The sequence below is a fragment of the Prunus dulcis genome, chromosome 1 (assembly GCF_902201215.1).
Source record: "Prunus dulcis chromosome 1, ALMONDv2, whole genome shotgun sequence".
NCBI classification, from domain to species: Eukaryota; Viridiplantae; Streptophyta; class Magnoliopsida; order Rosales; family Rosaceae; genus Prunus; species Prunus dulcis.
The window spans coordinates 10,092,555-10,119,328 of NC_047650.1; the positions used below are offsets into that span (position 1 = coordinate 10,092,555).

Below are 26,774 nucleotides of genomic sequence, written 5' to 3' on the forward strand. Positions count from 1 at the left end.
GCTGATTAGTTATTCTTGCCACACACATACCAAATCCATAAAGTCCACTTTCAAAGATACAAGTGAATTTCGGTTCTGCACTTTGAACTATATTTGAAGTATTGCTTTCTAATGTCAACCGAATTAGTCACCGTTAATTTGTTTAAACGTTGAACGAATCATAATAAATGTTGGAATTAACAAACTTAGTGTACTAAATGCAGCAAACAGTTTGATTTGTATTTGATTAGACCAATGGCAAAGTTGTTTAACTCATAATATACAGATGTGGAATTCATTCTGCACATATATTTTCACAGAAAATCAAATTAATTGTGTCCAAATTTTCTTTATTGAAAAATTGAAATAAAATGCAAGTACATTACTCTTTAAAACCACACCATTGACTAAACAGAAAAAGGGACGACAGATGAAGATTGTTGTCCAAACATGCAATATCACAGACATGTTTAGTTGTAGGCATCAGGGTTGGCCACAAGATAGGTCTCAATAATCTTGAACAAAGCATGGGCCTTCTCTTTGCCGGCCTTAACATTCTCTTCCTTGATCTCAACATCACCTTTGGTGTGGTAGCTGCTGGTGTTCTTTATGACTGAACCTCCATCTGCAGATGCCACCAACTTAATCTCGTAAGAGATTTTCTCTATTTTGTCCGAAAGAGCATCTCCTTCAATCAAACTGTAGTTGTACACAAAGTTGTCTTTGTCAAGCGCGTCAACCTGGTGCTTCACGTAGCCGTATTCACTTCCTGTAATTTGAAAATTTCGTGATGGTTAATGTCAATCTTTTTAGAAATTATGACGCCAATGCTTTCAAGATACATATTAACTTGAAAACCAAGTTAATTAGTAGAGAGACAGACAATGGTGGGAAGTAAACAAACCTTCACCAAAGCTAGTCTTCTTGATGGTTCCAACACCTCCATCTCCTTCAACAATTTCAGCACTTTTAATTGCTTGTGGAGCAATCTTTGGGACTAGGTTGTCAGCATCCAGAACAAGGGCTTTGAACAACCTAGCAGGAGGAACGACTGAGGTGAACTCGGTTTCGTATGTGAAGACACCCATGATAGATGATGATGATTTAAGAGCTTAGAAAATGATAAAAAATGAGAATGAAATTCAAGGTATTACTTGATGTTGGAAGCTATGAGCACTGGAGGTGGTATTTATAGGTTAAGGGTGAAGAGTCTGATGTGTAAAGTGACCCCAATGGATATAAAGTTCAGTGGTTGTTTCCCATGTGAATACTTTAGTCAAACAAAGCCACCTCTACAAGTTGATTTTAAAAATTCCAAGTTATTACAACTAGCTGGAATTTTTTCATAGAATGTTCTGGCGTGCTGAGTCTGCTGACTGCTGACTGCTGACTCAATAATATTCTCATTCAATCAACTGAAAAATCTAACGTCCTTTTCACATTCTTTTTCTTATGGCTAACCCTGATGCCTACAACTAAAACAATCTATGAGATACTGCATGTTACAAGCAACAGTCTGGTGTCCTGCTTTCTCTGTCGTTGGCTAAGGGTTGGCCTTTTTTTTCTTCTGTCCGGCCAGAGGAGTCTTTGGCTTGCATTTGGGGTTATGATAAATTGTAGTATTGTATTTGATCAATCTCAATTAATAAAGCAAAAATCATTTAATTAAATACCAAAGGAAAGGGTAGAGAATTTCGAAATATAACAAACTAAGGTCTCAACTATTTTTTTATTATAAATATTATTATTTTAAATTTTAAACTACTATAATTTACGAGAAGAGTATAATCTCAGGTGAAAAGGACAGAACCAACCAGCTTAACCACGTCTACATCGCGGTCTTTACTTTACAATGTTGACATTGACTTACAAAAAGAAATATAAAGTATAGACTTGACTTCAACTTGATTAGAGCAGCAAGGTTGGTAAAAGAAATTACTTGAAAAGAGAAGCCATGGAAAGTCTAAATTAGACGACATGATACGTCTAGGAAAGGGATAGGGAGCCAATCACACAATACACTATTATATAATCTCTGCAGTTGGATCCTTAAGTGAGGTAAAATATGTAATTAATGATGATACACAAGGCAGAGTTGAAGCAGATATCTATGTGATTAGTCAACAAAAAGAGATAAAGGATGTAACTAATCCTTCTTAAGTTGTTTTAGTTATGAGTTGCTTGCAATGCTTCTTTGAATTTGATCATGAAAAGAGTCCATGTGCATTCAGAATAGACTCTGCTTGTTAGACAGACAAGTTAATTTTAGAACATCCTGTTAGAAATCAAGATATTATTAAGTTAGCACACCCTCATCCTGTTGGAATAGTTGAATTTTTCAAATCAACATCTACTGGAAGCTTTATTTCCTTGACGAAAATATTGCTGTATTTCATTGAAAATCATATTTTCCTTTTCACATGGACAAGAACCATTGGAAAATTATAAACTTGTCTAAATTCCTTTATTAATGAAAGCCATTTTACAAATCTGGCCTTTCCCCATTAACCTATAAATACCACCTCTGGTGCTCACACTTCCTCACACCAATATCAATCATTCTCTTAGCTTCCTCTTCATTCATTCTTTCTTTGGTCATATTTTCTAAGTTCTCAAATCATCATCTTCATCATGGGTGTCTTCACATACACAGACGAGTCCACCTCAGTCATCCCCCCACCAAGATTGTTCAAAGCCCTTGTTCTTGAAGCTGACACCCTCATCCCCAAGATTGCTCCCCAATCAGTGAAAAGTGCTGAAATTGTTGAAGGAGATGGAGGTGTTGGAACCATCAAGAAGATTAGCTTTGGTGAAGGTTGGTTTCTGCCATTGCCTCTTCTAAGTTTAACTTGTTTGCCTAATTAATAACATAAATCTTGAAAGCATTAATCTCTTAATTTCTAATTATAATCCTCATTTTACAGGAAGTCATTACAGCTATGTGAAGCACAGGATCGACGGGCTTGACAAAGATAACTTTGTGTACAGCTACAGTTTGGTTGAAGGAGATGCTCTTTCAGACAAGGTTGAGAAAATCAGTTATGAGATTAAGTTGGTGGCATCTGCTGATGGAGGTTCCATCATAAAGAGCACCAGCAACTACCACACCACAGGGGATGTTGAGATCAAGGAAGAGGATGTTAAGGCTGGCAAAGAGAAGGCCACTGGTCTGTTCAAGCTTATTGAGAACTACCTTGTGGCCAACCCAGATGCCTACAACTAAATGTAGCATGTTGAAGAGAGTCTTTGCTTCCAGAATCATCATTCAATGATGTTTGTTTTCCTTTTTCTTTTCTTTCCTTGTTGTGTGTGGCCAAGGCCTTGCATTTGGAGGCCTTTGTTATATCAAAGTGTGACTGTTGTATTTTTTTTTTTTTCATTCTCTAATAAATAAAAGGAATATCATCATATATTCTTATAGTATTTGCAAGTTTTTTCCCTAACTTTATTACCCAAATGAGTTACCAAAGCAAGCATGCTCCGTTTTGATTCAAATGTACTCTGTTTTCTTGTATGCCATTTGAGAATTCATACCCCGGGAGATCAAATTAATCAAGTAAGATTGCTTTTAAAAATCAATGAGAATGAAGGCTGTAGAACTTTTCTTTTGAGCAATAGCATGCCTGCATTAGGCAGAAGATTAAGGCCAAATTTATAGTCTGCTATCCAGTGTAATTTTTATCCATTCGGAGATGAAAAGTGGTTAGAATTTAAAGTCCTTGAGGTGGTAAGGAATCTGTGTTGAATTGAATCACACTTCGTACTGTGTTGAGCTGCGAACTGAGTTAAATATTTTTACTGGGAGAGCAATTTGAGCTAAACAGTTTATGTTGGATCATCAAATTTTATGAGAAAAACTTGCTAACTGGAAATAGACATGTTCTGATATGTTGAGTAGCGGTGGATTTCGCTTTATGCACTGACACTCTAAATGGGAAGGGGGAATACAATATAACGAACTAAAGAAATAACAAAATTTTGGAGATGTGAAGCCTGAAGGCTACATAGAGCTCCTACACAAATTTACTCGAGACCAACTTCAATAAGATTGATACTTCAAAGACCCTACTACCACACTTGATACTCTTGGTACACACTTAACATAGAGTGGATACAACACCTATTTATAAGCCATAATATTAACTCAATATTAAACCTAATGTTTTAGATTCTAACATTTTATTTCCTAAACTTATGAACTTTGAAATTATCCCAACATTGAGAATATTTTCATTCTCAATGGGACATGTAATCTAACCTGATAAATGATTCACGCCACACACATGCCAAATCCTCAAAGTCCATTTTCAAAGATAAAAGTGAATTTCGGTTCTGCAGTTTGAACTATCTTTTAAGTATTGCTTTCTAATGATGTCAACTGAATTAGTCATCAGTAATTCGGGAGTAACATTCTACACAGCATGACGTTATTTTGTTTAAAAGTTGAAAGAATCAATATAAATGTACTGAATGCAGCAGAAAATTTGATTTGTATCTGATTAGAACAATAACAAAGTTGGTAAAATGTCCTCACAAGTTACAGAAAAAGATCTGAACTTCTTTATTACTTATTGCCAATGCTTTGTGGTTGAATTGTTGTTTAACTTAGAACATACTAATGTGGAATTCATTCTGCACATACAGTTGCACAGACAATCAAATAAATTCCTTCCAAATTTTCTTGATTGATCAATTGAAATCAAATACAAGTACATCACTAGTTAAAACCGTACCGTTAAGTAAACAGAAAAAGAAGGACAAAATGACAGATTGTTGTCCAAACGTGCAGTAGTATCACAGACATGTTTAGTTGTAGGCATCAGGGTTGCCCAAAAGGTACTTCTCAACGACCTTGAACAAACCAGAGGCTCTTTCTTTGCCAGCCTTAACATCCTCCTCCTTGATATCAACATCACCTATTGAGTGGTAGTTGCTGGTGTTCTTTATGATGGAACCTCCATCAGCAGATGCCACCAACTTAATCTCATAGCAGATTTTCTGAATCTTGTCTGTAATAGAATCTCCTTCAATCAAACTGTAGCTGTACACAAAGTTATCTTTGTCAAGCCGGTCAATCCGGTACTTCACATAGCTGTATTCACTTCCTGTAAAATGACGATTAATTAGAAATTAAGAGATTAAAGCTTTCAGGATTTATGTTAATTAAGCAAACAAGTTACAAATTAAGAGACTGCTGCTTTCAAACTAAAAAACCAAGTTAAGTTAGTAGAGAGAGAGAGAGAGAGAGAGAGAGAGAGAGAGAGTGGTGGAAAGTAAACAAACCTTCACCAAATCTAATCTTCTTGATTGTTCCAACACCTCCATCTCCTTCAACAATTTCAGCACTTTTAACTGCTTGTGAAGCAATCTTTGGTACCAGGTTGTCAGCATCAAGAACAAGAGCTTTGAACAATCTAGGTGGGGGGATGACAGAGGTGAGCTCAGTTTCATATGTGAAGACACCCATGATGGTGATTTAGAGTAATTAAGAAGTTAATGAAAGAAAGAAATAACCGAATGTTTGGGAAGCAAAGTGAACTGATATTGGGAGATCTAGTGTTTGATGTTGGAAAGAATGAGCACTGGAGGTTGTATTTATAGGTAAGGAGAAAGGGCATGCTGTGTAAAGCGGCCCCAAAAGATAAAGGAGTTTGGACGAGTTTGGACGAGTTTTTTATTTTTCAATGGTTGAAAAAGGAAACTACAGTTTTCGTACATGGTAATTTTCCGTGTTCTGGATAAAGCCATTTAGAGATGCAATATTGTTGACCAAATGCAGCCAAAGTTGAAATATGCAAGTCAAGTCATCCTATTTGAAGTTCTGGAAGTATATACTAGCTGTGACGAACGCACAACAATATTGGTAAATTTCAAATTTGGAAGTATATAGTAGCTGTGACATGGCAACTCATGTCATTTGTCATCTCATTTTATTTATTAAACTGGTGAAATGCCGCCTGAAACTTTTACTTAATTTTCAATTTATTTCATATTCTTTTTTCTGAAAAAAATTTAATTTAATTAAATATAAAGAAAGTCAAGGATATGAAATTTATTTTTTCACCAATGTCCCTCTGCTGTCTAAATCTTAAGCATTTCATCCAATTTTTTGTTAAATCATTAAGAGCCAGTTTGACATTGCTGTGCTGTGAAAAGAATCGTTGTCAGATTTGCTGTGAGAGAAAGCAGTTTGGTGTTTGGTAAACTTTTTGTTAAAAGTATTATTGGTACTGATTCCCACATAATCAGAAAATGATTGCAGCATAATCATTAAACCCAGAACCTCTTCGAAACTGATTCCTACATAATCAGAAAATGAAAGCACATCATTAGCTGATTTCCCTTATCGCTTTTTCTCACAGTAATTTTTAATAATAAGTGATTTTCTTATAGTTTGTCAAATGGGCTGGGCTTCCCAAAAATTTTAAAAAATCACTTATTACTCCAAATAAGTAATGTCCTGGCACTAAAAAAAAAATTTAGAAAAAATTTGAGAAAAAAATAACAAAAAAAAAATCTTGGGACCCACTGACCCAAACCCAGTGCCCTCCTCTTAACCCCCACCCCCCCGAGGGCAGTTCTCCAACCCACCCAACGCCCCCTCACCCCAGATTTCTTCTCCCCAATTCCCATGACCACCGCCTGCAACCCACCATGCACAGAGAAAGAGAGAGAGAGTGAGAGAGAGAAAATATTTCAATTTTTAAAAGTTTTTAATTTTATTTTTCAGTATTTATTTATATTTAACATACGAAATGACCAATTTGCCCTTTAGTTAATGGAAAATTAGATGAAATGTTGAGGATTTAGACGGCATGGGGTCATTATTAAAAAAAAAAAAAATTCATATACTTAATTTTCTTAAAAAAATAATGAATTAAAAGTTAGGTACAAGTTCAGGGGCATTTCATCAGTTTAGCCTATTTATATTTATATACATCCGATGCTGATGCATCTAGAGATCAAGGAAGAGCATGTTAAGGCAGGCAAAGAAAGAGCCTCAGGTCTGTTTAAGGTACCATCTCTTGGCTAACCCCTGATGCCTACAACTAATGCTTTTCATGTCAATGTACGTAGCATGTTGGAGAGAAAAAGAGAGTCTTGCATTTCCAGTCATCATAAAATGATGATGTTTTCTTTTTTCTTTTCTTTCCTTGTGTCTGGCCAAATCAGTACTTGGAGGTCTTTATTTGATTAAAGAGTGAATTTATGTTGTATTTGTTACAGTTCTCAAATAAATGAAATCTTGAATAAATAATAAATAAAAAATCTCCATAGGGTATATTTATTGACAATCTAATCCCCTAATCCCATTACAATCAGGAACTAGTGGATTCCCAAATAAATTAGACAACTTATTGTCTTTAATAAAAGGTCCTCAGAAGCTGGAGAAATGAGGGAGACATGACATTGATAGGTTTAAGAAGATAAATCAGATGTTTTCTGTTTTATTTATTGTGGAACAAATCAAATACAAAGACATTACTCTTTAATCAGAACTTCAAATGCAAACCAAAGAATGCTCTGGCTTGGTAGAAAGAAAAACAGAAATGAAAGCCAACACTGTTGAATAAACAGAGGAATAAGGACACTGACATTTATGACTTTTGTTCAGGGGAAAAGGGAAACATCACAAACCAAATTTGGAAAAAGAAAAACTATCAAAGACTGCTGTAGTATGAGAAAAAGAAAGAATTGAAAGTCACACTGCTTAACAAACAGAGAAATGAGAGTGCACAAGATTAGTTCCCTTTGCATGTTGTATATCATTGATGGTTTTAGTTGTAGGCATCAGGGTTGGCCACAAGATAGGTCTCAATAACCTTGAACAAAGCATGGGCCCTTTCTTTGCCAGCCTTAACATGCTCTTCCTTGATCTCAACATCACCCTTGGTGTGGTAGTTGCTGGTGTTCTTTATGATGGAACCGCCATCTGCAGATGCCACCAACTTAATCTCATAAGAGATTTTCTCAATTTTGTCTGAAAGAGCATCTCCTTCAATCAAACTGTAGTTGTACACAAAGTTATCTTTGTCAAGCGCATCAACCTGGTGCTTCACATAGCTGTATTCACTTCCTGTAATTTCCAAATTTGAGGATGGTTAATGTCAATTTTATAGAAATTAAGACACTAATTAATGCTTTCAAGATACATATTAACTTGGTGGAAAGTAAACAAACCTTCCCCAAAGCTAGTCTTCTTGATGGTTCCAACTCCTCCATCTCCTTCAACAATTTCAGCACTTTTAACTGCTTGTGGAGCAATCTTTGGGACTAGGTTGTCAGCATCTAGAACAAGGGCTTTGAACAACCTAGGTGGAGCAATGACAGAGGTGAACTCGGTTTCGTATGTGAAGACACCCATGATGATGATTTAAGAGCTTAGAAAATGATCAAAGAAAGAATGAATGAATGTGGAGGAAGCTAAAAGAGAATGATTGATATTGGTGTGAGGAAATGTGAGCACCAGAGGGAGTATTTATAGGTTAAGGGTGAAGTGACCCCAATGGATATAAAGTTGTTTGTGTGGACAAGTTTCCCATGTGAATATTTTAGTCAAAGAAAGCCACCTCTACAAGTTGATTTTAAAAATTCCAACTTATTACAACCAGCTGATGTGCTAATTAATTTTCTAATAGAATGTTCTAAAACACATGTCTACGTACACAGTCCATTCTGATTGGCCTTTTTGATGATCAGAATACTACAACACAACTGGTGTGCTGCTGAGTCTGCTGACTGCTGACTCAATAATATCCTTATTCATTCAATTGAAAAATCTAAAGTCCTTTTCACTCTCATTTTCAAAATCTAAAGTCTTTGATATACAGCTCAGATTTCACACAGCCTGACCTTCAGCCTCAATCTATAAATAGCACCTCCAGTTCTCACATTTTCCAGCATCAAATATCATCCCTGCCAATCATCTAATCCTTTCACACTTTCATTCTTTCTTTGATCATTTTCTAAGCTCTAAAATCATCATCATGGGTGTCTTCACATACACAGACGAGTCCACCTCAGTCATCCCCCCACCAAGATTGTTCAAAGCCCTTGTTCTTGAAGCTGACACCCTCATCCCCAAGATTGCTCCCCAATCAGTGAAAAGTGCTGAAATTGTTGAAGGAGATGGAGGTGTTGGAACCATCAAGAAGATTAGCTTTGGTGAAGGTTGGTTTCTGTCATTGCCTCTTCTAAGTTTAACTTGTTTGCCTAATTAATAACATAAATCTTGAAAGCATTAATCTCTTAATTTCTAATTATAATCCTCATTTTACAGGAAGTCATTACAGCTATGTGAAGCACCGGATCGACGGGCTTGACAAAGATAACTTTGTGTACAGCTACAGTTTGGTTGAAGGAGATGCTCTTTCAGACAAGGTTGAGAAAATCAGTTATGAGATTAAGTTGGTGGCATCTGCTGATGGAGGTTCCATCATAAAGAGCACCAGCAACTACCATACCACAGGTGATGTTGAGATCAAGGAAGAGGATGTTAAGGCTGGGAAAGAGAAGGCAACTGGTCTGTTCAAGCTCATTGAGAACTACCTTGTGGCCAACCCAGATGCCTACAACTAAAACCTTAAATGAAAATATACTGCATGTGCTTTCTCTGTCATTATATTGGTGTGGCTTTCATTTTTCCTTTTCTTTTTCTTGTCTATCAAGCCAGAGCTGCTTTGGCTTGCACCTAAGGCTATGATAAATTGTAATTTTTCTATTTGATTTGATTCTAAATAAATAAAGCAAAAATCAGTTGCTGGTCTTTACAAATTTGGTCTGTAGTATTTTTTTCTTCAAATTAGTGAATTTCAAATTTTTGTTTTTACTAATAAAAATTTACTAGTGCAAAGTAAAGATTTGATAAAATTGGAATGATAAGGATGACATGCAGAAATCAAGAAATGACCCTTTGGTTTGATCAAGGTTTTTGAGAAGTACCATTTGGGGCAACCCAGATGTGCCTACAATAAGTAAAACTATCTGTCACAGTACTGCTTGTAAAGAGCAACAAAAGTCTTGTGTCCTCCTTTTCCATCTTCATTCATTGGTGCAGCTTTCATTTCTATGATGAGTGTGTATTTATTTGAATTCAATCCTTATAATTAAAGGAACATCATTTGCTAATTATTTGATTCCGCTAATTAAAGTGACTCAGTCTATTTGCATGTCTAAAATGTACAAATAAAAAACTAATAAAAAATAAAATAAAAGTAAAAGACATTGCAAAGAATCATATCTTCAACATGATCAGTCCTCAGTCTATTTGCATGTCTAAAATGTTGGTCAATCCTCCTCAGTCTGACCATAACTAACCAATCAATCTTAATCAACGGTCCCGATTTCTTTCTATATATATATATGTGTATATGTATCCAGCCATTATCAAGTATCAACTAAAGCCAGCCATTTCCAATTTTCCATTGTTTGGAATGGCACTCAGCCTGGTTCCTGCTACGCTATTTGTGGCCGCTAATGCCCAGCAAGTTGCTAGTGAGAATTGATAAATGCAATTAGCTAGCTAGTTGTTGGGCATAGCGGCTGCGGATAACGTAGCAGATATCCACAGTATGAAGATTCACGACACTATTTACAATAAGAATTTGGTTCCCGTTTGTCCAATTCGCAGATGCTCAGCCTCATTTTAAAGCATTTCGGTATGAAAAAAATTAGGTTTTTCACATGTTAGTCAAGATATGATTGCACCAGCGTCATGTTGTCAAACAGTCATTGTTAGTTTTGAGTTTTGATTAGAGGAAACTACCAGTCAAACAGCAAAACAATTGACTCTGACTGATTAAAAAAAACAGTTTACTATTAGTTGGTAACAATTACTCAAATGAATGTTTTATGTTTTATTGGGACTGAAATTAAGTACAACATTACTCTTCAATCTTAACTCCAAAAGGACCACAAGCAATTTAAGCCTGACGGCATGATACCAGTAAAGAAACAAAGACACCAAGGGCAAACACAAAAACTAACATAAGCAATAGTAGCCAATATGCCATTCATAGCCAACCCAAAAATAAAGTGTCTCATTGGGCATTAAAAACCTTTCATTTAAGTATATGAAGCACTGGAGATCCTATTATCTTGTGAAGGCTATCAAATTATTTTTATTTGTTTCATTTATTGAAATTGAACTACATTACTATTTAATCTTAACTCCGAAGTGTAAGCCAAAGATGCTTTGGCATGAAAAAAAAAAAATTTAAAATGAAAAATGAAAAATGAAAAGCCACAATGTTGAATGATTAATAGAGAGATTGTTAGTTTTTTATTTTATAATATTGGGTTGTCTCAAGATTGTTTCCTACGTGAATCGAACCCTGGTGCACTTAGTGGGTGAGCGGGAGAGTTTGGCCCACTTTTCTACTATGGCTCTGTCAAAATTAATACTACGGCGCTCACAAAAGCGACTTCGGTAAAGCAGATAGTGGTGGTGTGTTTCGCGATTATCAGGGCCATGTTCTTGGGGCATTTTCGGCCAATTTAGATGTTCCCTAGTGCAGTTCATGCTGAAGTTTTAGCGGTCATTAAGGCCATTGAGCTTGCTTGGCTCCATGCTTGGCATAATGTTTGGATTGAAACTGATTCGTTGTTAGTTACTAAATTCTTTCGCTCTCCACATTTGGTCCCTTGGCTTCTATGAGTTGATTGGCAAAATTGCTTGCATCGTCTCCGACACATGTCATTTAAGATTTCTCATATCTTTCGTGAGGGTAATCATGTTGCTGATGCTTTGGCAAATCATGGTGCTTTGGGCTCTGGTTTAATTTGGTGGGATACTGCAGCTTCTTTTATTTTGCCTTTTTGTCAGTGGGACTGGCTGGGCATGCCTAATTACCGGTTCTCCTAGTTTCTTTTGTTTACTCTTTCAGAGTTTTGGTCTCTTAGGTCAGCATGTTGTTGTGCATTTCTGTCATTGTCTTTCTCTTCTGCAGGGTTTGGTTCGGTCCCCCTTGTTGTTCTTGTCTTTCTCTTCTGCAGGGTTTGGTTCGGCTCCCCTTGTTGTTATTGTATCTCTTTTTTGTTTCTTATTAATAAATTATGATCAAGCGGACCGGGGGGGGGGGGTTCCGGGGGGTTGGTCCTCTCTTTGAGGGTGGTGGATGTTTGTGCATCTGATGACCGATATTGAGGAGCTAATCTCGCCTAATTCTTTAGTTTATTTATACTATGGTGCCACCCCATGTGCCACAATTGATTGTTAGTTGTTGGCTATAAATTTCATATACATCATCTATTTCGCGTAATTGTTAACTTTTACTAAACAGTAGCAAATCTTCTGAAGTTAATTAGTACACTAGCTGGAATCAAATGGGACGGTGCCCAATGGTGATAAAAAGTTGGAGGCAGGAACTTTCTAAAGAAGTAAATTCCAAAATTTCACAATATGATTGTCCCTACCGCACAAATAGTATGCACTTCTAGAACTTCAAATTAGGATGACTTGACTTACATTTCAACATGGGCTGCCCATCATTTTCATTTGCATTTCAAGAGTCCCACATACGGAAATACCAAGAGACGTCCACATTACATTGTATGATCAGATATTATCTAGTCTTAATTGCTGCAGCTCAAGTGGGTTTCGAATTTCAATTTCTTATTGAAAAGCATTCTCATTTCTTTGAAAACTTCCTCTCTTGGGTTCTCATACATATGAAATCACAGACACTGTCAATTTGTTACGATGTGAGAGAATTTAGTCGTCCAAAGCACTCATTGAATGCACATGGAAATTTTAACTTGTATTCAAACATTTGGCAAGAAATAATTGAGGTTAGTCCACCTCGTGGATTAATTGGAATTTTAAATTCAATTTGCAGATGGTCCTTCCCTTGACTAAATTACAAAATTCCTTTGTGCAAAAGTAATGGCTCCCACGTCACAATGAATACAACCAATTAAACAATTACAAACTTGCATAAAGCTTTTGATCACTTGGTTCTATAAATACCATACCTCCTCCTCACTTCTTCACAACCCAAAATCTCCCATTTGCATCATCTTTCTTAGTCTTCCCTCTTCATCAATTACTTTTTTTTTTTTCTCACTTTCCAAACACTTTTTACAGAATCATGGGTGTGTTCACATACGAAACCGAGATCAACTCTGTCATCCCTCCTGCTAGGTTGTTCAATGCCTTTGTTCTTGATGCTGACAACCTAATCCCAAAAATTGCACCACAGGCAGTTAAGAGCACTGAGATCCTTGAAGGAGATGGAGGCGTTGGAACCATCAAGAAAATTAACTTTGGTGAAGGTAAGTTTAGATTTTTTTTTTTCTTCTTCTTCTGGTTTGTTATTTTAATGTTACAGAAATATTGTTTTGGGGTCATCTTATCTCATAACAGAAAGATTCATCTGGTTTAATGTATATATTTGTGCAGGTAGCACTTACAGCTATGTGAAGCACAGAATTGATGGGATTGACAAAGAGAACTTCGTGTACCAGTACAGTGTGATCGAAGGAGATGCAATCTCTGAGACAATTGAGAAGATCTCCTATGAGACTAAGTTGGTGGCATCTGGCAGTGGTTCTGTCGTCAAGAGCACCAGCCACTACCACACCAAGGGAGAGTTTGAGATCAAGGAAGAGCATGTCAAGGCTGGCAAAGAGAAGGCCTCTCATCTCTTCAAGCTCATTGAGAACTACCTCTTGGAACACCATGATGCCTACAACTAAATATTCATAGCTTTATTACTTGGTGATATTCAATCTTATGTCCTCTTTGGCATCAAATAATGGTGTGGTTTTTTTTTTTTTTTCCTTCTTCATTTCTTTCCAAAACCGTGTTTGGCTTGTGCTTGGAGCTTTGGTTTGAAGATTGATTAATACTATATTTTCTTTAGTTTCCAATGAATAAAATGAAAATCATGGATATATGATGATATTTGCAAGCTCTTTTCTCGTAACATTGTAATGCATAATGTCAACATATCATATTTGAAGCGGCATGTGTCAATTACCAACGATCATAATAATTGAAATAACAATCGGACCTCATATGCGACATAATACGATCAATTAATGGGATGAAAGAATATCATTTCATTTTTCCTGTTGTAAACCATTTGAGAATTCATACTATAAATACCGATGTCCGGTGCAAAGGACTCTGTAGCTCAAGTGGTTCAGAGCATTCTGCACGAGATCTCCTAGATTCAATTCCCCCTCCCCTAATATAGCTTGTATAAAAAATATAAAAAATAAATACCGATAACCCATGAGATGTTGATATCAAAGCTTAGATAATGATCAAACATAGAATGAAATGTGGAGGAAGATAAGAGAATTGAAAGATTAAGGGGTGAAAGGTATGTTATGTAAACTGCAACACAAATTTATAATTGTTCTTTGGATGTCGCCCTTGTGAACAGGAAGCAGTCTGTATCAATGGATATGGAGCTCCAAGTCGAAGTGATCGAACCTGCAAAACATAATTCGCAAAGGAAAGGTAAAACTTTTCACTATCTAGCGAAAGTAGAAGAGACGAAAAAAGTAATCTTATTCAGAGTATGAGGCACAGCCTACCTCAACACATCATGGTAGGTAAGAGAGCTATTGCATATGGCTTCTGAATATATATGTATATTTAAAGAGTATAGCCGCGCGGCTATACCTAAAAAAGTTTCGAATGCATTTAAAGGCTATACTTTTAAAATATTCGAATATATTTAAATAGTATAGCCGTTCGGCTATACTGTAAAATTATAGCCGCTCGGCTGTACTCTTTAATATTAGAAACGACGATTTCAGGCCTGCGATTGAGGCCAACTCGAAGCCCGCGGCTATACTCTTTAATATTAGAAATGACGATTTCAGGCCTACGAAGCCGCGCGGCTGTACCCTAAACCCTCGATTCGCACCCTGTTCTTGATCTCGCGATCGATGGCGCCGATGTGCTCGCTGTGGAGCTGTTGTTTATTGGTCTGTTTCTCACCTTGTATGACGTTTTTTGGATTTCGAATTCGATTGGCTGTGCTTTGAAAGCAAATAGAAATTCATAAGCATGCTGCAAAACAAGGATTGCTCAGTTTTAAAAATACAAGTGTAGCTATTCTTGATTTTGNTGATGGCTTCTGATATTTAGCTATGTTTTTAGCTTTCATGTGAGAGATCAACGATTGGGTTAGTCTTAATCTGTGCAGAAATGGTGTGTGAAGAAGGGAGAAATTGATTAAAAAGGTCTGTTGGCTTGGTTCTGGGTCTTGGTTTGCAGGTTGGGTGTACGGTCTGTTGGCAAAACCTGTCGGGGGTTGGGTGGCGGAGGAATCGGAGACAGAGACAGAGCAGAGGGGGCGCCGCCAGGGGGGGTGGTTTGGGTGGGGGTTATTTGTTATTCTTGTTGTTTTTAATTTTTTTAATTTGTTATTTTCTCTTTTAAAAATGAAATTACGAATTCACCCTTAATGTTGACGAATTCCACAACTATGTATTGTCTAATTTAATTAAACTACTATTTAGAGAAAATATTCCATATACGACAACCACAAGGTGTGGTTCGATTGGCAAACTACTACCTTCAACTGGCGAGCTACCTGGTATTTCAATGACAGGGGTTCGAAACCCGTTGGAAGCACTCTGTGGCCAGGGGCAAGCCAAACCTCGAGCAGAGATTAATCCCACCCTTTGGGTGTGTGGACACCTCGTGGTATTTACAAAAAAAAAAAAAAAAAAAAATCCATATATGACATGTGTAAGTTGATAAGCATTTAACAAGATTTCTCATAAGATTTTGTGTCCATGTGGCACGTCTTATCCTGAAAGAATCTTAATAATTTTTCAGATATGATTTTCGAATGACACGTGTTGATCCGGGACATTTTTCAAACGGTACAAAATAAGTAAAGATAATAAATTTGTACAAAATTTTTGGATGAAATGAGTATGGAAAGTATTTTTTTGAGGACCTTTCCTATTGAGAGGGGCGATAACATACTAAATTTACACACACTACACAGATGCTAGGACTTGAACCCAGAACCTCGCCTGAGGGAGTAAATACTTCAAACCACTACACTAGTGGGTCCTTTGCGAGTACGGAAAATATTTGACAAAAAGAAAGAGTGTGGAAAGTTGTGAATAAGTAGAGAATGTGATATTTGACCCAAAAAAAAAGTGAAGAATGTGATAGCATTTGTAAGAAATGTGGGAAATTTTTTGAAGTATTTATTGACATATTTTAGGTTTTAAAAAAATAATAATAATAAAGCCAAAGGCAATTTTGAAAAGGAAAAAAAAAAGGCTGCATTTCAAAAGGGTTTATAATTTTTTTTTTAAAAAAAGAATTTTATATACATTTAAAATGTAAAAAAGGGAAGGGAAAAAAAAAGAAGGTAACGCGTCAGAACCAATTATATATATATATATATATATATTAAAAAAAGAATGAATTTAAATACATTTAAAAAGGTTAAAATAAAAAATAAAAAAAACTAACGACTAGCTGACATCAATGCACCTTTAATATTAGCCTTTGGATTTGCAGTTGCACAAGATGTTCCATGCTCATGCCCATGCGTAATACTTTTTCTTCTTAAAAAGCACATGCGTTGGGCCAACAAAAAATTTGGCCTGGGCTATAGTTGGACTACAAGTGGCCTGGTTGGAGGGCTAAATGCCTAAATGTGGCCCTCTAAATTTGGCTAAATTTTTTTTAGCCTATAACTGGAGATGAATTTTGCATTAATTTAGTATTTGGCCTGTAGCCCACGGCTGAAGATAGCCTTATCTTGCCTTATGTCAAAATGAACTGGGCCAAACGCATGCATTAAAAAGTGTCTGTTTTCTTTTGAGGCCAGATCAGTCCCATTAAACATGCTCTAAGAACTTCATGAGCTGTTAAAAGTCTCTCAATTGGTGCTCAAGGTCACAATTTTTCTTTGGGGTGCTTATACTCTTTGTAGCTGAAGTTTTTTTCTTTCCTGTTTTGTTGATCTAATTTTGGGTTTCAAGACCTCGTTTACAACTGGCAGTCAACACTGGATTCAGTGGTATGATCAAATAAACCGTACAATATTAACAATATGATTAATAGTTCAAAGTTCAAGCCAACATTTGCAAAGTTACATAATTGAGTACCAGATCAACTTTCAACCTTCAATATTTCATATAAAATACAACAATTCAATCTTTTAATGTGATTTCAACTGGAACATGTTGATATATATATTAAAACAAACAAAGTGATACATACATCATGAACAACTGGACAAAGAGACACTTGATGTACCAAGTCCAAGGCAAACCCACACCTTTAACTGACAATGAAACTGGTAGAACCCAAATTACAAATATAAACGAGTTTGGTTTTAGTTGTAGGCATCAGGGTTGGCCGTTAGGTAGTCTTCAACAAGCTTGAAGAGACCAGAAGCCTTTGCTTTGCCAGCCTTAACTTGCTCCTCCTTGATCACCACATCTCCCTTGGCATGGTAATGGCTGGTGGTCTTGATGATAGATCCTCCGTTGGGGGATGCCACCAACTTGGTCTCATAAGCGATCTTCTCGATTACGTCAGATAAGGCATCTCCTTCAATCAAAGTGTAGCTGTAAGAAAAGTTGTCCTTGTCGATCCCATCGACCCTGTGCTTCACAAACCCGTATTGGCTGCCTGCAAATGGATTAAAACATAAATTAATAAAATTCTTTGAGTTCATCAAATGAAGTGTCAAAAAAATGTGAATGTATAGAGAGAATAAGGGATCAACTAGCTAACCTTCACCAAAGGTAATTTTCTTGATGGTTCCAACGCCTCCATCGCCTTCAACGATTTCAGCACCTTTGACTGCAGATGGAGCAATCTTGGGGATGAGGGTATCGGCGTCGAGGATGAAAGCCTTGAACAACCTTGCTGGTGGGATGACAGAGGTGAACTCTGTTTCATATGTGAAAACACCCATGATGATGATGAGTTTTTTACTTGGAAAACTGATCAAAGGAAAAGTTTAAAGGAATAAGAGAATAGTTGAACTACAAGGAGGTTGTGAGTTGAAGAAAATGAGGATGCTGAAGGTGATATTTATCGATCACAACACAACTAAGAGCATGAGCTGAGTTGAAGGTTCCCATTTGGTGTGTGAATAGCTGTCCTTGTACATTGTTAACCAGTTTATGCAAGTTGCTAATAAAATTGTATCGGATATGTCCAAAACGGTCAAGGAAAGCTCCCAGAGACGAATTAATTTACAAGCCAATTGGTTCTAGACTGTGTACTATATGGGGTCGGGTTCTAGATGGTCTTCCAATTACAATTTGAATTTTCAATAAAAAAATGGTCGGTCATGAAAGTTAACTACATCAGCTGTTGTTTCTGAATCCGTGAGAAATCCTTTTTTTCCTTCACAATGGCAACTGGCTGGCAGTCAACATCAGCTTTATTTTTTTTATTTTTTATTTTATTTTCTAGTCAACATTGGCTTATTTTCTTTTTTTATTGATACTGTTTTTTCAATTTTATAAGGTTTGGACATGAGCTGCAGTAAATTTCTGCCTAGATTCACTGCAAAAATCTACTTCACAACCAGACTAAGGAACATTTACTGATGTTGCAAATGTCTTCCATGACATATTGAATATATGCCAGACTAAATGCATACTTAGAGCAATTTCACCTACTGTGTCATGACAAAGGGCAAGAGCAAGTAAAGGCAGACATTATTCACATGAATTGTGACTACTCTAGCAATTTTTTTGATGCATTCCCTCCCACCCATTACCATGGCAGCCCAAGGATAACCACTATTCACATGAGATTTGAGGAGAGGAATTTGTATGGATTTTGGTATAGGAAGTGAAGAACATGGTTAGGTATTTATATTTTAAAAAAAAATTCTGAACTTTTTCCCTTTTTTTCCCAATTTTTTTGGTATTTAAATTGGTCGCTGACTTCAGCAACCCAGACAAGTCTTGTCTTTGGGCTTGTCCAGTTTTATGGGCCCATTTTTTTCCATGGCAAAAAGTAATGGACATAAGTTGTTTTTGGAGCCTAAGCCCCCTTTTGTCATGGCAAAAAGTGATGGGTGGAAGTGCTCTTAGAAATTGATCAATCTTGTACTTAGGCTGCATGAGTGAGTGGAAAAGTATTAGAAAACCAGTGTAACAACATATGTTTAAGCCTATCAGATCAGATGTTCATCTTCATTCATCCCACAAACTAAGACTTTATCAGTCTATAAGATGTACAAATTGACCTTATTAGTTAAATAATTATGTTCTGTATAACGTATCTGCCATCAAGTACTCCAAGTACTTAATTGAGGTTAGCAACTCTGGTTGGCTGGACTAATTGGGTTATTAAAATTAGCTATTTGAGGCGGCTTCTTAGACTTGAACATAAGTCAATGAAATTGAAAATTCTAGCCCCCTTTTCCAATAGGGACATTCATTGAAAACTTTAATCTACAGGGGAAATTTCTAACACCATGACCATATGCTTCCATCTATAAATAGCACCTCCAGTGCTCACATTTTCAAGCATCAAATATCATCCCTGCCAATCATCTAATCCTTTCACACTTTCATCTTCTTTGATCATTTTCTAAGCTCTAAAATCATCACCATGGGTGTCTTCACATACTCAGACGAGTCCACCTCAGTCATCCCCCCACCAAGATTGTTCAAAGCCCTTGTTCTTGAAGCTGACACCCTCATCCCCAAGATTGCTCCCCAGTCAGTTAAAAGTGCTGAAATTGTTGAAGGAGATGGAGGTGTTGGAACCATCAAGAAGATTAGCTTTGGTGAAGGTTGGTTTCTTCCACTGCCTCTTCTAAGTCTAACTTGTTTGCTTGATTAACATAAACCTTGAAAACAGTAAGCTCTTAAATTCTAATCAAATCTTCATTTTACAGGAAGTCATTACAGCTATGTGAAGCACCGGATCGACGGGCTTGACAAAGATAACTTTGTGTACAACTACAGTTTGGTTGAAGGAGATGCTCTTTCAGACAAGGTTGAGAAAATCACTTATGAGATTAAGTTGGTGGCATCTGCTGATGGAGGTTCCATCATAAAGAGCACCAGCAACTACCACACCAAAGGAGATGTTGAGATCAAGGAAGAGGATGTTAAGGCTGGGAAAGAGAAGGCAACTGGTCTGTTCAAGCTTATTGAGAACTACCTTGTGGCCAACCCAGATGCCTACAACTAAAACCTTAAATGAATATATACTGCATGATGTGCTTTCTCTGTCATTATATTGGTGTGGCTTTCATTTTTTCCTTTTCTTTTTCTTGTGTATCAACCCAGAGCTGCTTTGGCTTGCACCTAAGTCTATGATAAATTGTAATGTGTGTATTTGATTTGATTCTCAATAAATAAAGCAAAAATCAGTTGCTGGTTTTTACAAATTTGGTCTGCAGTTTGACAAGGATATACAATAAAAGCAGAAGAGCATATCTGCTTGAATATTTATTTTGTTCTTTGTTAAATACCTTTGGGGAACAATATAAAAGAACACAGAAAATACATTATAGCACTCAAAATAAGAGAAATTCCATTTCTGTTTAATTAAATGTTGGCCACAAATGGCTTTGCAAAGTCAGAAGATTTGATTGAAAACAAATGGGCAGCATGGTGAGTTTCAAAGAATAACAAACCTCGTGGTCTCTGGATAATTATGAAGTGTGTGGACTTGACTTCAATTTGATTAGAACAGCAAATTTGGTAGAAGAGATTACTTGAGAAGAGAAGCGATTGAAAGTCTAAATTGGATGACATGATCGATTTGTGAAAGTGATAGGGAGACAAAGCACAATACAATAATGTATAATTCCTGCATTGTGGGGTCTTTGATGAGGTAGAAGATTTATGATTAATGGACATTTGAAGCAGAAGATGGTGCAGATGGCTGATGTTGAAGCAGGGCATCCTCTGTATGATTAGAGAAGACTCAAGTCTACAAGACGTATACACCAGGCTAAATTACACGTATCATATTTGCTTATCACATCTCTTATAGAATGAAAATATAATTATACATGCCAATGAGGTCTAGCCCATTGAAAAAAGGCCTTAATTTGCAGATTAGTGTGTTAGATTTCTTTATACATGTTCAAGATCTTTCACACAATCTGAAATACGTAAAGACATACCTGGGGCCATCTTTCTTGAGTACATGACCTCTGCTCTCTCTCAAAATCTGTTCCAACTCTCTCTTTATGATGAGATTAGGGTTAGAGAACGTGTCTGACGAGAGCAAGGCCTTAAGCTTATTGTTAAGGCCCAAAAATCCAGGGATTATGCCCAAGTTTAGTCTTAGCCCAGCACGAATAAATTGATCGCAAAAGAAATATAAGAAAAATTGTGGGACGCACCCACGTAAGCCATGGGCCATGCGTCATGCCAAACAAACATGCGCAAAAGAATCAAAATGCACCGGCTTTATAAATTCAGGCTCGCCAACTTAATCCGATGCTATTTAGCCCAATGATGGCTTATTGTGGCATGATAAACTCAAGCACAAGCATAAATGCCATGTAAAGAACCACTATATCAGGCCATGCTACAAGCTTAAGTGGGCCCAAGCCACGAAAAAATAACTGGGGCTTGCTGAGAAGGTTGTGGTATGGAAGGAAACAAGCGATCACGGGGCTCATTGAGGGTTCGAGGAACGGAAGTTTTAAGCCACTTAGGGGCACTAAAACTCAAGCCCGTTCCTCGAGCCCAAATACATGGGTTAGCATGAGAGAAAAGGAAAAATTGTCCAATGCCTTAGGAGGACATCTAGAAGCCTGTCATAATACTTAGACAAGCCCACATCAATAGAATACCCAAAGTTAATAAAGCCATTTCCAGTAGCTTGACGAAAACCTATCAAACGCTAGAAATAATAGCCCAAGAATCCAATACTGTACTTACAAGTGCAGCCCAGCGACTTGTGAAAAACCTGGCATTGTGCTTCCTCCTTGTTAGAGTTCCAAGGTGGTCATCAAAAAGCCATTGCAAGGACCAAAGGAAATCCATAAACAGAAGAAGAATACCCAGCGGACAAAAGACTCCATCCATCTCCTGTTTCTACTGTAAGCACTATTTTGAAAAACCAAGAAGGAAAAGAAGTAGGGAGAAGCAGTGGAAAAAGGGAGAGAAAAGTTAGATAAAATTAGGATTCTTTTAGCCTATAAAAGGGAGCCTCTCCTACCCAACGAAATCATCATCCAGAGCTTGACCAAGCTTTGTCAAGCAACTGGGAATTTACTCAAGCCACCTAATTTTCTTCTTCGTTTGTTTATCTTCTTCCCTTGAGATAGAAATCGTTCTAATTTTCCTCTGCCCTACTCTAAACCTTCGGTCTCTGTAAGAAACTCATGCTTCTCTCTCTCTCTCTCTCTCTCTCTCTCTCTCTCTCAAGTTGCTAAACTAGTGAACGCTTAGCTCCCATGCCACAAACTCCTCAAGCTAAGCCATGAATCAATTTATTATGTTCATTCGGCTATTGGTGAAAAGAACCTGATGGTGTTTTTCTAAGGTTTTATCAAACCTTTCAAAAACTCTTTTGGGAGCTTGGTTTCTGAACTTAGGCACTCTGGGAATTTTTGTTCGTTTTCCTCTTACGGCAGCCCAGGCCCATTCGTCAGGCTGTTGGAACAAAAGACCCATACACTTATATAGGGCTAGGTCAAGTCATCTCTACTCATCACCGAGGGCTGACTTGACTAATCTTCCAAGCCCACCAAGCAACGGTTCAAACAAAAAAGGAAATTAATAGGACCCCTTAGGCTTCAAAACCTTTCCTTAGTCCACAAGGTTATGGGCCTCAAGGTATAACCTAATTTAGGACTCGTTTGGGACTGCTTTTGTAGGAAGTACTTCTGCTCATAAGCGCTTCTAACAAAAGCTCTTTTATTATAAAAATTTTGAATTTTCATAAAAAATTAAAGTGCTTCGTGGAAAAGTACTTGAGAGTGCTTCCTGAAGAAGCACATAGCAAGTGCTTCTACATGAAGCGCTTCTATGACCCAGAAGTGCTTCTATACTTTTTTGTCAAACGCTGTCAGAAACGTTTTTAGTTATCAAAAAGCGCTTTTGGCCCTTTTAGAAGCACTCCCAAACAGACCCTTAAACTCTTATCAAAACCGGATATAACTTAGTATCTAGTGCACCAATCTAAATAGGCAATATAATATAGTGGTCTCATATTCGAATCCTCATAACTCCTTAATAGTGTGTGTATAAGAAATTCCCCCCTCCCCCTCCCCTTTCCCAACTTTGGCAAAAACAAACATAAAACATATGGGTTTTATAATTTCTATATTTGTAAAAGATATAATACTGTTGTGTGGTTTGCGACACTATTGTGCCAAGCTTAAGCCCGCAATGAAACCTCAAACAAAAGCTCGTTTCGTATTGCCCAAATAGAAGCCCAAAGTGGAGCCCCCACTTATTCTCTATATAATAGTAGAGAGACTGTATAATAAGGGGTTATTTGATACATTTTGTAAGAGCATCTCCAATAGCCTCTTCAACAACTCCATAATACTAAAATAAGTGAGCCACATCATCAAAACCCTCTCCAACAACCTTATCAAACTCAATCATCAAAGTTGCAACCTCTTTCCTCTATCTTTAGGATTGTAAGTTGACTTTGGCTCTTCAAAAATTTAATTTTACTTAGGAAAAATAAAACCTACATTGAAAATATTAAAACATGCAATTTTTTTTCTTCAGATAATAAATACATAGAAATTCTTCACATATTTTCATATTTTTCATTCTTTTTCATAACATTGCATTAATTGAATTTGAAGAGTCTGATATGGCATAAATTATAAAGTAGCAAATAAACCTTTTCAAATTATCACATAGGTAAACAAACTTTAATTTGAAGAGTTTAGTTTGCTACTACTATTGGAGAAGAGCATCTCTAATAGCTTTTTCAAAGGCTTCGGGACATTAAAATAGGTGAGCCACATCAAAAAAACCTTCTTCAACAGCCTTTTCAAACCCACTCACCAAATCTGGGACTCTTCCTTCACTCTGCAACGTATTTATTAAGCTATGAAACAACAAAAGCTCCCTTGGAATGTTAAAAGCCAACATGAGACTGAGTTAACAATAATGAATTATTATTTAAATATTAATTTGGTATTATTAAATCGAATTAAATATTAGTGTTTGATTAAATAGAAAAAGAGAAGTCAAACATTGAAATTAATAAAATTGAAGAGGCTGATAGTGATACAAAATAGTAAAGTAGCAAATTTTACCCTTCAAATTACCACGTGAGTCAACAAACCACAATTTGAAGAATTTAGTTTGAAAAGATTATTGGAGATGCTTCGTTTATTCACATTAACATAATCATTAATGTGATTAGTTAATACATTATAAATAGGGTTTTATTCTTGTAACAAAGTGAGGCAAATTAAGTTTTTTTTAGGGATCTGATTTCCCCACTCCCCTTTTCTCTACCTACACTCCCTTTTGCTTTTTAATACTTTGTAATCAATTTTGTTCTTTCTCTTTCCTATTTTATTCTTACCCTACATTAATTTCTTTTTACTTCACTTTTATATTAGTTCTTTTTCTTTATACTTAATTTTCCAGCTTGTACTCCATTTCCAGCATTTTTTTCCCTTTAATCGAGTAATAAATTATTATTTTTCCCTTTAATACTGAAAATGGAGTGTAAGTTGAAAAATGGCCAAAAGTCACTTTTGGTTCTTGTAGTTTGGTACTTCAACCACTTTTGATCATATAGTTTCAATTCCGTCAATTTTGCCATTATAGTTTCGTATTTGTAGCAATTTAAGGACATGTTAGCATTCTTGTTAATTTCTTTAATGATGCAAGGGGCAATTTTATCAACCCAAAACTGTTAAGCGTAAAAGCTTTTTGAAATTCTGCTCATGTTATATTAGGGCTCGAAATTCAACCACTAATCCCAATTTTTGAAGAACCCTAAACCCAAATGACAAATTTCAAGCCCTAATATGAAATTAGGGGAGTTTTAGACGAGCTTTTATGCTCAAGGATTTTGGATAGACAAAATTTCCCTATGCACCGTCAAAGAAATTAATAGGAATACTAATTTGTCCTTGAATTGCAACAAATACGAAACTACATGGTCAAAATTGACGGAATTGAAACTACAGGGTCAAAAGTGGTTGAAGCGCCAAACTACAGGGACCAAAAGTGACTTTTAGCCAAAAATTAAGTATAAAGAAAAAGAAATAATATAAAAGTGAAGTAAAAAAGAAATTAATATAGGGTAAGGATAGAATAAGAAAGAGAAATAACAAAATTGATTAAAAAGTATTAAAAAATAAAAGAGAGTGTAAGTTGAGAAAAGAAAAGTGGGGAAATCAACTCACTTTTTTAAATATGATGATATTCTTGTCAAATTGCACCGAAAACAGTACTGATCCTGCTATTTTTGTTTTCTCTTTTTTCCCCACTCTGTTAATTATCCAAATTATGAGTCCCGCCAACTTTGAAGGTTGTCTTTTATGTCAAAAATAATGCTGAGCATCTATTTCCTTTCTCCTTCTCTTTTTGTCCGGACATTGAGCATTCAGAACTCTGGCTTTATTCCTCACTCATGTATTTTGGAACATAATTGGTGTTGATTTTCAACAGTGAATTGCAATACCATGCGAGAGTACTTATAGCTAAAGTAATCAAGAGTATTTATTTTTGCATTTGAGGTCTTACGTTCGATTTCCCCCTCTCCAAAATATTGCTTGTATTAAATTTTTTTTGTAATACTCTGATCACAGGAACATTCCACATGTGCATTCTATATAATAGTTGGCATTCGGAGTCGACTATGCATGTAGATAGACATGTTAATTTTGGAACATCTTATTGGTCAATTAGAATATTATTAAGTTAGCACACCAGTTGGAATAAGTTGAATTTTCCAAATAAACTTTTAGTGGTGGCGTAATTTCTTTGACTAAAATATTGAAACATTGAAATTGGGAATTATATTTTTCCTTTTCACATGTACAACCACCGCTAAAAAAAAATTAAAATTGTCTATATATGGGAGCTACTTTACACATATACCCTTCCCCCTACCTTATAAATACCACCTCTGGTGCTCTCACTTCCTCACACCAATATCAAACATTCTCTTAGCTTCCTCACATCTCAATCTTTCTTTGATCATTTTCTAAGCTCTAAAATCATCACCATGGGTGTCTTCACATACTCAGACGAGTCCACCTCAGTCATCCCCCCACCAAGATTGTTCAAAGCCCTTGTTCTTGAAGCTGACACCCTCATCCCCAAGATTGCTCCCCAATCAGTTAAAAGTGCTGAAATTGTTGAAGGAGATGGAGGTGTTGGAACCATCAAGAAGATTAGCTTTGGTGAAGGTTTGTTTCTTCCATTGCCTGTTCAAAGTCTAACTTGTTTGCTTGATTAACATAAATCTTGAAAGCAGTAAGCTCTTAGTTTCTAATTAAATCTTCATTTTACAGGAAGTCATTACAGCTATGTGAAGCACCAGATCGACGGGCTTGACAAAGATAACTTTGTGTACAACTACAGTTTGGTTGAAGGAGATGCTCTTTCAGACAAGGTTGAGAAAATCAGTTATGAGATTAAGTTGGTGGCATCTGCTGATGGAGGTTCCGTCATAAAGAGCACCAGCAACTACCACACCAAAGGTGATGTTGAGATCAAGGAAGAGGATGTTAAGGCTGGGAAAGAGAAGGCAACTGGTCTGTTCAAGCTTATTGAGAACTACCTTGTGGCCAACCCTGATGCCTGCAACTAAAACCTTAAAATGAATATATACAGCATGTGCTTTCTCTGTCATTGGTGTGGCTTTCATTTTCCTT

The 26,774-nt window shown here is 36.4% G+C and overlaps 9 protein-coding genes across 9 annotated transcripts in view; 5 read left to right on the forward strand and 4 right to left on the reverse strand.

Annotated features, from left to right (window-relative positions):
* Positions 1–303: 303 nt before the first annotated feature.
* Positions 304–1,148, reverse strand: LOC117615229 (major strawberry allergen Fra a 1.08-like). Its single transcript, XM_034344275.1, has 2 exons — positions 884–1,148; positions 304–748 (listed from the first exon to the last, which is right to left on the reverse strand). The coding sequence occupies exons 1-2, from the start codon at positions 1,065–1,067 to the stop codon at positions 450–452; spliced, it is 483 nt and encodes a 160-aa protein (XP_034200166.1). The 5' UTR covers positions 1,068–1,148; the 3' UTR covers positions 304–449.
* Positions 1,149–2,504: 1,356 nt separating this feature from the next.
* Positions 2,505–3,397, forward strand: LOC117632928 (major strawberry allergen Fra a 1.08-like). Its single transcript, XM_034366572.1, has 2 exons — positions 2,505–2,794; positions 2,904–3,397. The coding sequence occupies exons 1-2, from the start codon at positions 2,611–2,613 to the stop codon at positions 3,200–3,202; spliced, it is 483 nt and encodes a 160-aa protein (XP_034222463.1). The 5' UTR covers positions 2,505–2,610; the 3' UTR covers positions 3,203–3,397.
* A 1,238-nt stretch (positions 3,398–4,635) lies between these two features.
* Positions 4,636–5,559, reverse strand: LOC117632938 (major strawberry allergen Fra a 1.07-like). The gene is made up of 2 exons (XM_034366582.1): positions 5,263–5,559; positions 4,636–5,084 (listed from the first exon to the last, which is right to left on the reverse strand). Exons 1-2 carry the CDS (start codon positions 5,444–5,446, stop codon positions 4,786–4,788), a joined length of 483 nt encoding a protein of 160 aa, XP_034222473.1. The 5' UTR covers positions 5,447–5,559; the 3' UTR covers positions 4,636–4,785.
* Positions 5,560–7,401: 1,842 nt separating this feature from the next.
* Positions 7,402–8,414, reverse strand: LOC117632945 (major strawberry allergen Fra a 1.08-like). Its single transcript, XM_034366591.1, has 2 exons — positions 8,161–8,414; positions 7,402–8,056 (listed from the first exon to the last, which is right to left on the reverse strand). The coding sequence occupies exons 1-2, from the start codon at positions 8,342–8,344 to the stop codon at positions 7,758–7,760; spliced, it is 483 nt and encodes a 160-aa protein (XP_034222482.1). The 5' UTR covers positions 8,345–8,414; the 3' UTR covers positions 7,402–7,757.
* A 464-nt stretch (positions 8,415–8,878) lies between these two features.
* Positions 8,879–9,754, forward strand: LOC117632920 (major strawberry allergen Fra a 1.08-like). Its single transcript, XM_034366560.1, has 2 exons — positions 8,879–9,150; positions 9,260–9,754. Exons 1-2 carry the CDS (start codon positions 8,967–8,969, stop codon positions 9,556–9,558), a joined length of 483 nt encoding a protein of 160 aa, XP_034222451.1. The 5' UTR covers positions 8,879–8,966; the 3' UTR covers positions 9,559–9,754.
* A 3,181-nt stretch (positions 9,755–12,935) lies between these two features.
* Positions 12,936–13,889, forward strand: LOC117614618 (major strawberry allergen Fra a 1-3-like). Its single transcript, XM_034343493.1, has 2 exons — positions 12,936–13,251; positions 13,379–13,889. Exons 1-2 carry the CDS (start codon positions 13,068–13,070, stop codon positions 13,672–13,674), a joined length of 480 nt encoding a protein of 159 aa, XP_034199384.1. The 5' UTR covers positions 12,936–13,067; the 3' UTR covers positions 13,675–13,889.
* Positions 13,890–17,065: 3,176 nt separating this feature from the next.
* On the reverse strand, positions 17,066–18,109 carry LOC117614619 (major allergen Pru ar 1-like). Its single transcript, XM_034343494.1, has 2 exons — positions 17,708–18,109; positions 17,066–17,602 (listed from the first exon to the last, which is right to left on the reverse strand). Exons 1-2 carry the CDS (start codon positions 17,889–17,891, stop codon positions 17,304–17,306), a joined length of 483 nt encoding a protein of 160 aa, XP_034199385.1. The 5' UTR covers positions 17,892–18,109; the 3' UTR covers positions 17,066–17,303.
* A 1,339-nt stretch (positions 18,110–19,448) lies between these two features.
* LOC117633454 (major strawberry allergen Fra a 1.08-like) lies at positions 19,449–20,396 on the forward strand. Its single transcript, XM_034367076.1, has 2 exons — positions 19,449–19,733; positions 19,839–20,396. The coding sequence occupies exons 1-2, from the start codon at positions 19,550–19,552 to the stop codon at positions 20,135–20,137; spliced, it is 483 nt and encodes a 160-aa protein (XP_034222967.1). The 5' UTR covers positions 19,449–19,549; the 3' UTR covers positions 20,138–20,396.
* Positions 20,397–26,028: 5,632 nt separating this feature from the next.
* LOC117633746 (major strawberry allergen Fra a 1.08-like) overlaps positions 26,029–26,774 on the forward strand; it is an 833-nt gene continuing 87 nt past the window's right edge. Inside the window, exons 1-2 of the mRNA XM_034367489.1 lie at positions 26,029–26,306; positions 26,412–26,774. The exon at positions 26,412–26,774 is cut by the window's right edge and continues 87 nt beyond it. Coding sequence (XP_034223380.1) covers positions 26,123–26,306; positions 26,412–26,710 — 483 coding nt within the window. The 5' untranslated portion in view covers positions 26,029–26,122 and the 3' untranslated portion in view covers positions 26,711–26,774. The remainder of the gene's footprint in view (positions 26,307–26,411) is intronic.

Bases quoted from the DNA above. Each gene is read 5' to 3' on its own strand.
- LOC117632945 (XM_034366591.1), bottom strand. From the start codon at position 8,344: ATGGGTGTCTTCACATACGAAACCGAGTTCACCTCTGTCATTGCTCCA. The intron at 8,057-8,160 runs GTTTGTTTACTT...TGGAAATTACAG, and splicing joins GAAGACTAGCTTTGGGGAAG to GAAGTGAATACAGCTATGTG.
- LOC117632920 (XM_034366560.1), top strand. From the start codon at position 8,967: ATGGGTGTCTTCACATACACAGACGAGTCCACCTCAGTCATCCCCCCA. The intron at 9,151-9,259 runs GTTGGTTTCTGT...CTCATTTTACAG, and splicing joins GAAGATTAGCTTTGGTGAAG to GAAGTCATTACAGCTATGTG.
- LOC117633454 (XM_034367076.1), top strand. From the start codon at position 19,550: ATGGGTGTCTTCACATACTCAGACGAGTCCACCTCAGTCATCCCCCCA. The intron at 19,734-19,838 runs GTTGGTTTCTTC...TTCATTTTACAG, and splicing joins GAAGATTAGCTTTGGTGAAG to GAAGTCATTACAGCTATGTG.
- LOC117614619 (XM_034343494.1), bottom strand. From the start codon at position 17,891: ATGGGTGTTTTCACATATGAAACAGAGTTCACCTCTGTCATCCCACCA. The intron at 17,603-17,707 runs GTTAGCTAGTTG...ATCCATTTGCAG, and splicing joins GAAAATTACCTTTGGTGAAG to GCAGCCAATACGGGTTTGTG.
- LOC117615229 (XM_034344275.1), bottom strand. From the start codon at position 1,067: ATGGGTGTCTTCACATACGAAACCGAGTTCACCTCAGTCGTTCCTCCT. The intron at 749-883 runs GTTTGTTTACTT...TTCAAATTACAG, and splicing joins GAAGACTAGCTTTGGTGAAG to GAAGTGAATACGGCTACGTG.
- LOC117632928 (XM_034366572.1), top strand. From the start codon at position 2,611: ATGGGTGTCTTCACATACACAGACGAGTCCACCTCAGTCATCCCCCCA. The intron at 2,795-2,903 runs GTTGGTTTCTGC...CTCATTTTACAG, and splicing joins GAAGATTAGCTTTGGTGAAG to GAAGTCATTACAGCTATGTG.
- LOC117632938 (XM_034366582.1), bottom strand. From the start codon at position 5,446: ATGGGTGTCTTCACATATGAAACTGAGCTCACCTCTGTCATCCCCCCA. The intron at 5,085-5,262 runs GTTTGTTTACTT...GTCATTTTACAG, and splicing joins GAAGATTAGATTTGGTGAAG to GAAGTGAATACAGCTATGTG.
- LOC117614618 (XM_034343493.1), top strand. From the start codon at position 13,068: ATGGGTGTGTTCACATACGAAACCGAGATCAACTCTGTCATCCCTCCT. The intron at 13,252-13,378 runs GTAAGTTTAGAT...ATATTTGTGCAG, and splicing joins GAAAATTAACTTTGGTGAAG to GTAGCACTTACAGCTATGTG.